The 10881-nt window shown below is 48.4% G+C and overlaps 1 protein-coding gene across 1 annotated transcript; it reads right to left on the bottom strand.

Moving 5' to 3' along the window:
- Window positions 1-5599: 5599 nt before the first annotated feature.
- On the bottom strand, window positions 5600-10479 carry LOC123113129 (uncharacterized). The gene is made up of 4 exons (XM_044534280.1): window positions 10000-10479; window positions 9078-9366; window positions 8318-8434; window positions 5600-8234 (listed from the first exon to the last, which is right to left on the bottom strand). Exons 2-4 carry the CDS (start codon window positions 9363-9365, stop codon window positions 6081-6083), a joined length of 2559 nt encoding a protein of 852 aa, XP_044390215.1. The 5' UTR covers window position 9366; window positions 10000-10479; the 3' UTR covers window positions 5600-6080.
- Between the last annotated feature and the right edge of the window lie 402 nt (window positions 10480-10881).

The raw sequence follows: 10881 nt of genomic DNA, 5'->3' as shown, positions 1-10881 counted from the left end.
CTAGTCATCTAAGTGTTACATGATCCGAGTCGACTAGACCATGTCCGATCATCACGTGAGACGGACTAGTCATCGTCGGTGAACATTCTCATGTTGATCATATCTTCCATACGACTCGTGTTCGACCTTTCGGTCTCCGTGTTCCGAGGCCATGTCTGTACATGCTAGGCTCATCAAGTTAACCCTAAGTGTTTTTTGCATGTGTAAAACTGTCTTACACCCGTTGTATGTGAACGTAAGGATCTATCACACCCGATCATCACGTGGTGCTTCGAAACGACGAACTTTAGCAATTGTGCACAGTTAGGGGGAACACTTTCTTGAAATTGTTATAAGGGATCATCTTATTTACTACCGTCGTTCTAAGTAAACAAGATGCATAAACATAATAAACATCACATGCAATTATATAAAGTAGTGACATGATATGGCCAATATCATATAGCTCCTTTGATCTTCATCTTCGGGGCTCCATGATCATCTTGTCACCGGCATGACACCATGATCTCCATCATCGTGTCTTCATGAAGTTGTCACGCCAACGACTACTTCTACTTCTATGACTAACGCGTTTAGCAATAAAGTAAAGTAGTTTACATGGCGTTCTTCAATGACACGCAGGTCATACAAAATAAAGACAACTCCTATGGCTCCTGTCGGTTGTCATACTCATCGACATGCAAGTCGTGATTCCTATTACAAGAACATGATCTCATACATCACAATATATAATTCATCATTCATCACAACTTCTGGCCATATCACATCACATGACAATTGCTGCAAAAACAAGTTAGACGTCCTCTAATGTTTGTTGCATCTTTTACGTGGCTGCAATTGGGTTCTAGCAAGAACGTTTTCTTACCTATGAATAACCACAACGTGATCTTGTCAACTTCTATTTACCCTTCATAAGGACCCTTTTCATCGAATCCACTTCAACTAAAGTGGGAGAGACAGACACCCGCCAGCCACCTTATGCAACTAGTGCATGTTAGTCGGTGGAACCGGTCTCACGTAAGCGTACGTGTAAGGTTGGTCCGGGCCGCTTCATCCCACAATACCGCTGAAGCAAGATAAGACTAGTAGCGGCAAGCAAGTTGACAAGATCTACGCCCACAACAAAATTGTGTTCTACTCGTGCAAAGAGAACTACGCATAGACCTAGCTCATGATGCCACTGTTGGGGAATGTTGCAGAAAATTAAAATTTTTCCTACGGTTTCACCAAGATCCATCTATGAGTTCATCTAAGCAACGAGTCAAGGGAGAGAGTTTGCATCTACATACCCTTGTAGATCGCTAAGCAGAAGTGTTCATGAGAACGGGGTTGAAGGAGTCGTACTCGCCGTGATTCAGATCACCGATGACCAAGTGCTGAACGGACAGCACCTCCGCGTTCAACACACGTACGATACGGGCGACGTCTCCTCCGTCTTGATCCAGCAAGGAGGAAGGAGAGGTTGAGGAAGACAGCTCCACGGCAGCACGATGGCGTGGTGTTGTTGGTGCAGCAGTACTCCGACAGGGCTTCGCCAAGCACGTACGGAGGAGGAGAGGTGTTGGGGAGGGGAGGGGCTGCGCCTTGGCTTGTGGTGCGGCTGCCCTCCCCTCACCCCTCTATTTATAGGGGAAGGGGCAAGGGGGGGGCGGCCCTCTAGGTGAAACCCTAGAGGGGGGCGGCGGCCAAAGGGAGAGGGGAAAGAGGGGAGGCTTGCCCCCCAAGCTAGGGGGGCGCCCCCTTTAGGGTTTCCCCCTCCCATGCCTTAGCCGCATGGGCCTAGGTGGGGAGGCGCGCCCAGCCCACCAGGGGCTGGCTCCCTCTCCCACACAGCCCATGTGGCCACCCCGGGAGGGGTGGCCCCTCCCGGTGGACCCCAGGAACCCTTCCGGTGGCCCCGGTACAATACCGGTATGCCCCCGAAACTTTCCGGAGTCTGTTTAACAACTTTCCATATATAAATCTTTACCTCCGGACCATTCCGGAACTCCTCGTGACGTCCGGGATCTCATCCGGGACTCCGAACAACATTCGATAATCACATACAAGTCTTCCTAATAACCCTAGCGTCACCGAACCTTAAGTGTGTAGACCCTACGGGTTCGGGAGACATGCAGACATGACCGAGATGCTCTCAGGTCAATAACCAACAGCGGGATCTGGATACCCATGTTGGCTCCCACATGCTCCTCGATGTTGTCATCGGATGAACCACGATGTCAAGGGTTCAAGCAACCCTGTATACTATTCCCTTTGTCAGACGGTATGTTACTTGCCCGAGACTCGATCGTCGGTATCCCAATACCTCGTTCAGTCTCGTTACCGGCAAGTCACTTTACTCGTACCGTAATGCATGATCCCGTGACCAGACACTTGGCCACCTTGAGCTCATTATGATGATGCACCACCGAGTGGGCCCAGTGATACCTCTCCGTAACACGGAGTGACAAATCCCAGTCTCGATCCGTGTCAACCCAACAGACACTTTCGGAGATACCTGTAATGCACCTTTATAGTCACCCAGTTACGTTGTGACGTTTGGTACACCCAAAGCACTCCTACGGTATCCGGGAGTTACACGATCTCATGGTCTTAGGAAGAGATACTTGACATTGGAAAAGCTCTAGCAAACGAACTAACCGGCCTTTGTGCTATGCTTAGGATTGGGTCTTGTCCATCACATCATTCTCCTAATGATGTGATCCCGTTATCAACGACATCCAATGTCCATAGCCAGGAAACCATGACTATCTGTTGATCACAACGAGCTAGTCAACTAGAGGCTCACTAGGGACATATTGAGGTCTATGTATTCACACGTGTATTATAATTTCCGGATAATACAGTTATAGCATGAATAAAAGACAATTATCATGAACAATGAAATATAATAATACTTTTATTATTGCCTCTAGGGCATATTTCCAACAGGTGCACTGGCCATTCCTGCGGGAAGTATTGCTCCGCAAGGGCTTCGACGACCGTTGGATGACCCGTGTCATGCAGCTTGTCTCTTGTGGTCGGACCGCGGTGAACATCAACGGTGACATTGGGCCCTACTTCCCCACCCTTTGCGGGGTCCGTCAGGGGGACCCCTTCTCGCCGTTCTTGTTCAACATGGTGGTGGATGCCCTGGCCTCCATCTTGGATAAGGCCAAGGCTGCGGGACATATCCGTGGCCTTGTCCCCCACCTAGTTGGAGGGGGAGGAGTCTCCCTTCTCCAATATGCGGATGATACCATTATAATGGTAGAGGGATCCGCCCTTGAGATCTCTAACCTGAAGTTCCTCCTCTTGTGCTTCCAACAAATGTCGGGACTCACCATCAACTTTGATAAGAGCGAAGTGATGGTACTCGGCTACCCCTTAGAGGACGCACAGGCTATTGCTGACCACCTAAATTGTCGGCTGGGCTCTTTCCCCACGACCTATCTGGGGATCCCCATTAGTGACTCACGCCTCACCGTGGCGGATCTTCGCCCCACGATGACCCGTATGCAGCATCGTGTTGAGCCCTGGAAAGGGCGCTGGCTGTCAAAGGCGGCTCGCGTGATCCTTATCAACTCTTCGCTTGCTAGCCTCCTTTGGTTCCTCATGAGCTTTTATAGCCTTCATGAAACCCTTCATCAGGAGGTCGCCAAATACCAGTCTAGATTCTTCTGGGCTGGGGAGGAGGGTAAGCAGAAATACCACATGGTCAGCTGGCCAGATATTTGCAAACCCAAGGACCAAGGTGGTCTAGGGATTTTATCCTCCCGGCGCATGAACATCGCCCTCTTGACCCGTTGGCTCTGGCGCATTGCCAATGGGGATGGAGGTCTCTGGCTTACTATCATCCAGAACAAGTACTTGCGTGGGCAGCCTCTCGCATTCTGCCAACGCTCAGGCGGCTCCCAGTTTTGGCAGGCCGTCGTCCAGCTGTTGCCTGTACTGCGCATTGGCACATCCATCTCGGTGGGCACTGGGTCCTCGACCCTGTTTTGGCTGGATAGGTGGCTTGGTGACACCCCCCTAGCCGCGCGTTTCCCAGTGCTCTTCGACATTGTCGTTGACCCTCGGGTCTCTGTCGAGACGGCCCTTATTGACTTAGGGCGCCTCGTGTTCCGCCGCCCCTTTGGTCCTGCTGACGTGGCAGCCTGGGATGCCCTCCTCCAGGACGTCGCCCTCCTCCCTATGGACGTGGCCGACTCTTGGACGTCATCTCTTGGCGTCTGGAACCCTCCGGCTGCTTCTCCACCAAATCCCTCTACTCGGCTATAGCCCCTTCGACGGCCCCAGAGCCCTTCAGTTTGATTTGGGACATCCGCCTCCCCTTAAAGATTCGGATCTTCCTTTGGCAATGGATCCGCGGCCGCCTTCCGTCCGGCGTTGAGGTCCTTAAGCGCCATGGTCCTAGAGATGGGATGTGCCCTATGTGTGGCACGGTAGAGGATGCCAACCACATCTTCTTTTCGTGCTACACGGCACAGTTCCTTTGGTCTTGTTTCCGCGAAACGGTAGGGGGACAGTGGTGCAACACCAACTTCCCTGACCTGCTTGCGGAAATTCAGGCCTCCCCCCCTCGCTACAGACATATTAGATGGTTGTGCGTTGGGGTCCTCACATGGACGCTGTGGACTGTTCGCAATAAGCTTGTCATTCAGAAGGTGCCTCTTCGGCGTGTTACTGACTCCATCTTTAAAATGTGTGGTTACTTGCAGCTCTGGCGGCCGCTTAGCCGCCCTCAGGACCGGGACGCCATCAGCACCCTCCTCGCCGACCTTCGATCGATGGCCTTCCGCTTGGCGCCTCCGCTCCCGCCGCCACCCCCGGAGCCCGGCTAGATGTTGTGTCTCTCCCGGCGTGTGTGCCTTTTTGTGTGTTTTCAGGGCTTGTTGAGCTGTGCCCTCAGCATTAACCCTTGGAGTACTTATTTGTCTGGACCGGGTGCGTGTGTTATCTGTGTGTGTGTTTGAACCTTGTTGGATGTTGGCTTGGGCATTGGCTTTATAATATAAAGCGGGGCGAGAGCCTTTTTCGGTAAACTAGGGCCTAGGCAGAGAGGGCATACAGAGAACTGATCATGGGAATTCAGATTTGTGCTTGGGACGTCACGGGATTGGGTGAGAATGGGAATTCAGATTTGTGCTTGGGAATGGCAGCCATGCATGTGATGCTCTTTGGTTTGGTGTTGCGTCAAGTTACAATCTACCGCGATGGCATTTCCTCGTCTTCAGCTCACGATACCACGCTGACGTGCCTAATCCTGGAGATTGGTCTCATCAAATATCTATGTAGTACAGGTTCTCAGAATTGAAACCTTAACAGATTTTCAAAAAAAAAAAAACATTTTAGCCTCACCTGTTACATTTTGGGTTTATTTTCTCATTCACTTTGTGACACTATTTGTTGATTTGATGCCAATTTTCCAATTGAATTTGTCAACGACACTTTTCAAATTGATCCACATTATGATAGTAGAAAACTGGCTACAAGATGTTTGCCTTGACCAGCACAACCAAGTTTTCCAAGTTACATTGCCTCATGTGAAAAACAGGGCATGAACAGGAAACCCATGAGTTTGATCCCAAGTACCAGAGTACAAAACAACACATGAAAATCAACACTAACAGAAAGGATATTTCATTACTAATAAGAGGTAACAACTGTTCTGCCTCAGACAGACAGTCATACAGAGCAGCAAACTGACTGCCTATCTTTCTTCCTCCAAAACACAAAATATCATGCAAAATATAGGTTTTCTTTCACCTATAAGTATGATACTACCTGCTACTCTTCAGTTTATAGGGCATATCTACTCTGTCTCCAGACAAACTCTCTTAAGTTCGACCAAGTTTATAGAAAAAACAATCAACATTGATCTAGTACAGAAGATAAATGTTGATATTATTTTTTATATAAACTTGGTCAAAGTTATAAGGGTTTGACTCGAGATAAAGTAGATATGCCTTGTATAAACTAAAAAGGACGATACTACTACTACTGTAACATCCTACAGTCGGTATACTCCACTCCACAACCGGATCGTTGAGGATTCTTCTTATCCAGCAGCTGGAGTAGGGGCAGTCTTGCTAACACTATCAGTTGCACCTATGTTTGGTGCTCGTGTCGGATTTCATCTCCATTTTCACCTGGCTGATTTTATTTTTATCAGAGAGGCTTGATTTAGCCTTGTTGGAGTCGTCCTTGGACTTGCTGTTTCTGAGCTTGTCAAGTGCTTGCAACAATGATGAGCCAAGGATCGCCTGCAGTTTCACCTCGTCCATTGTGTTCAGATCTGTAATGTTCAAATCAAGTGTAATCTTCTCTGTAGGCGCACCACTGTCAGACTGTACATCTTGTTTGCTGATTAGCTCAGCCGAATTTGAGCAGTTTTGCTTTTTGACATCTACGTCACACGATTTCTCTGTCTGTATGTTGGCAGCAACAGGACACGGTGCAATGCTACCATCCTCTGCCAGCTCACTTTCTGCAGATGCCGGTTCATTTAGGTCAATGATGAACTTGTTACCATCAGTTTCGACAGGGCTATGATTCCTTTCAATTATGGCAGCAGGGCTTTGATTCCTTTCAACTATGGAAGCAGGGCTTTGATTCCTTTCAAGTATGGCAGCAGGGCTATGATTCATTCCAACTATGGAAGCAGAGCTTTGATTCCTTTCAACTATGGAAGCAGGGCTTTGATTCCTTTCAGTAATGGCATTCCCCTGCAGGACATTTCCAGAATTACCAGTAGTTATATTTTCTTCGAGTGAAGGGCGCACTTCAACTATGGCATTCCCTTGGAGGTCAGAAGTACCAGTGGTGTTATTTTCTCCAAAAGAAGGGCGCACAAGCTTTCTTCTCTTCTTTTTGCCACTAACCTCCTGTCCTACATCTGTATCCAGCCCAGCCGCTTTGCTGCGCCTCTTGAAGTTCAAGAAGGGAGGATCTGCGCATTCTTCTCCTTCTAGTCCGCTTGGCAGGTTTAGCTCTGCAGGAGGACAGGGCATGTCCATGTCCTGTTCACGGACCAGCTGTTTACAAACATCTTCTCTAGGACTTATACTCTTGTTGCTCCACTGTTTTGTTCTCTGAGAAAGTAAATAGAGCAGTTGGTTCATTGAAGGGCCAGTAATTTCTTGGGGAGGTAGTTGTGGCTTCACTGATAAGCGAGAAAACACGTTCTTTTGTGGACACTGACTAGGAACTGCCATGTTACTTTCAGCTCCAACATCATGATCAGTATATGGTCGATCTGAAATGTAGGCTAATGTTTCATGTCCAGAACCTGATGAGACTGAACCATCCCGATTAAAATCGCGTCTCTGCTGTTCTTTTTCCAAGTCCTCAGGGCAATCATGGATTGGTATGTAGCCAGTAAAGCTTTCTTTATGTTGAATGATTGCTGATACTTCAGGAGCTTCAGGGTAAGCCGGAATACCTAGCTGAGTTGATTCTGGAGGTGTAACAGATTTTCCTCTGTTCAAATGCAGTTGCTCAGATGCATACATCTCTCTGCATTGGTCACAGTTAATGTCGTAGTCATCCTTCCAGTGAGCATTGTGTTGCGGACTTGCCAGAGATGAATCATTATATGATGGGAAATACAGAGTTGAGGTCAAATAGCTTCTTTCATCACCAGTTGGAGCCTGAGTTAAATACCGAGAACATGACAAGCTACTACCTCCATATGACTGCTTTACTGACAACCTAACTCCATCAGTTGGGCCTTGTGTCATGCACCCAGAAGACAAGCTATTGTGCGGATAATCATCAGATGATGGGTATGACTGATTTGCCACAAACTGATCTTTGTGGTATCTAGCTGTCTGAGAGTAAGGAGCAGACACCTGAGTTGAAGTGCCATCTATTGCTGAAACATCTCGGAGATGTTCTTGACTATGATAAGGTAGTTTTATTTGGTTGCTGTGGATGGGAGCAGTCTGGACCCCAAAAGGTTTAGTTACCAAGGGCATCGACACACTTGGCTGTGTCTCAAAAGTAGGTGGTACAATTAGATGCATGCTTGTAGAAGCAGAGCAGTTTGTTTCGACAGTTGAGATCTTTGGGGTACTCGAGGGTATCAAAGTGTGGGAACGATCAGCAGAAAAAGGAGGACTATTTGGAGTCAAGCTCCTTTTGTCTGATCTCCTTCTGCTTGAGTGCTCCTTTTCCAGATTAGCACTTGTTGAATAATTGCAAATAGGGTGCTCTACCCTCTTTTTGTCAAATAAGCCATATAGCTGGACGACCTGCAAATGGAAGAACCTCCACATTATATAACCTTGCAAACAGAAGGTCCACGAACTCGAAGTATCAAGTTTTTTTAGCAAACCTGCTGGTAGGAAAGGTCGAAGTAGAACTTCTTTGAGATATAGTAGTTCTCTTCAATGGCAGGAAAAAATTCATCTTCAGTGAGCGGTCTGCACTTCCAAACAATATTGAAGCAAACCTAGGGGAAACAACAGCTCAAAACCAAATTAAGAGTTATTATCGTTAATCAGTAAATGGCACTCAGCAATACAAGGAAAGCAACATCTCGTCACAACTAAATCTCAGACAGTTCACCATAACCTTTTACACCATATTCCCCATTATAAGTGGCTAGTAGTAGATGAATGCTGATTTTCAACAATACTTCAGAATACATAATCCCACCAACTCTTAAATACAGTTGTAGATGAGCCTTTAGAATCTTTATGTGGACCCTTTAGAATGTTTATGTGAACCAAAGAAAAGGACAATTGCAATTTACAGATCATTCAACTAATACTTTCTCGAGTTCTCTGAACCCAATGGTGTAACATAACATAACCATATTATGATCATCAATGGTCAAGAAACATGGCACTGGCAATTGCAGTTCATAGATCATTCATTCACTACTTGTTGGGGTTTTCTAAGCCCAAGGGTTTAACACTAGCATATTATACTGGATTAATAATCAGGAGGCAAACAAGGGTCATTGCAATTCACACTTCAGAGATGATTCAGTCACTAGCTACTCGTGTTTCCCAAGCCCAAGGCTGTAGCATAACAGAACCATAAAAATTATGGTCAATATAATCAAGAGGAGTATGACAAGCGCGGATTACCTGTGCGGGGTACGTGCGGCCGGTGGACCGGAACGCGGTCCTGCTAATATCCATGCCGCAGTCGGAGGCGGCCTCGAAGACACCGTAAAGCTTACGGAATGTGTAGTCAAAGAGGAACAGGGGCATCCCCTGCTTGACATTGGCCACAAAGGGCCCGTACTCTGGCGGTAGCCCGAAGACGCCGGTGTTGAAGCAGTGATCCCTCGTCTCGCTGTTGGACATGAAGATGGCGCCCGCCATGTCCGTGGCGTCCTCCCGGAACGAACACCTAGGGCCCTGGAACCTCATCCTGCACAGGAAAAATCCATCAGATCAGAGATAAATAAACCTTTAACATAAATCATGGGTTTGGTTAGAGAAACAACAGTGCCAGATTCAATAAAGCGCACATTTGATTCCAAATGAGGCGGGAAGTGAGCTAATAGGCAGAGGAAACCCCCAAAAGAAAGGCAAAAAGGCAGAGGTTGTGGTCCATGGGAAGGACGCATCTCATCTCAGTCTGGCATTTTTTTGCGGTATAATAAAGATAAAAAGAGCAGGCGAAAAAGAAAGCGGCCAAGAACAGTGGTGGCGTAGTCTTGAAAAAGACGGCAGATTTGATATGATTCGTCGACGTCGATTCTTAGGCGAAATCACCTTTGTTGTTTTCAGGTTGTTCTTACCCCAGGCCTCCCGCCCGCCCATGAAAATACAGATCGAAATCGAAAAAAAAAAGGCTTAAATTAGTGGGGAGGCGACCGCGCGTGGATCCAAATTTGACTGGCCGGTGGAACCGGGCGGCGAAAAACTAGCGCGGCAGCCCTATCCTGTTCTTCCAAAAAGCAAAAAAACAGAGCACGGCCGACCGGAGGCCGGCACGGCTGGATGAACTACAAGCACGGTAGCAGCAGGGGAGGGGAAGAAGAAGAGGCAGCGAACATACGTGCGTGCGCCGGCGGTTTGTGGGGCGGCGGCGGTGCTTGCTTGTCGATTCGTGTGGTGCGTCGACGGCGCGTCGATCTTGTTTCTCGTTTCTTGGGAGAGAAGCGGAAGCGGCGGGTTAATTGGATTGGATTTGATGGCGATGCGATTGGGATTTATTAAGCGGAGGAGTAGGGATGGATGGCAGCCGCTCTCGGATTGGAGTGGATTGGGTACGGCTGCGATTCGGTTCGGGGTCGGGGGTATTTATCTCGTCTATCTATCTCCGCCTCCGCCGAGAGAAAGAAAGAAAGAAATCGTCTCCGGCTCGGCAATGGAGAGCGTTGTTCGTGGCTGGGCACCTACCAATCCCAATCTGCGGGGGGTTTTCCGCCGCAGCAGGGCAGGGCGGAGCAGGGGAGGGGAGGAGACGGCTGAGACGCTTCGCCGCGCGCACGCGTGTCGAGCCACCGCGAGAGGTAGGTAGGGTACGGCTGGATGGATGGTGTGGACGTCGTGGGCCACGAGCGCTGCTCCCTCGCCTTCTTTCTCGGATGGGCCGGCCGGCTAGGGGTGTACTCCCCCAAAGGTCAATAACCTTCCCTTGCTTGGTGTTGGTGGACTCTTCTTTTGACACTTCCTTTGCTTGCTTGGTGAACTTGATTTGCTTTGATACCAAAAGTCTCGGTCCACACTGGTGTTCCGGTCCAGGGGATGGGTGATGGATCGGAGCCGTCGCCGGTGTATCTCCATGTACCGATGTGCGGTGACAAGGACAATAGTAACCGTGTGGGGGTAGGTAGGTGCATTAGGGTTTGGTTTAAAAAACTGAGTGTACATGTACGACGCCACGATTGCTTACCAAATATCAATGAATTTACTTCAAAAAATGTACCAAACATAG

The sequence above is a fragment of the Triticum aestivum genome, chromosome 5B (assembly GCF_018294505.1).
Source record: "Triticum aestivum cultivar Chinese Spring chromosome 5B, IWGSC CS RefSeq v2.1, whole genome shotgun sequence".
Taxonomy (NCBI): domain Eukaryota; kingdom Viridiplantae; phylum Streptophyta; class Magnoliopsida; order Poales; family Poaceae; genus Triticum; species Triticum aestivum.
This window is presented reverse-complemented; position numbering and strand designations above follow the sequence as displayed.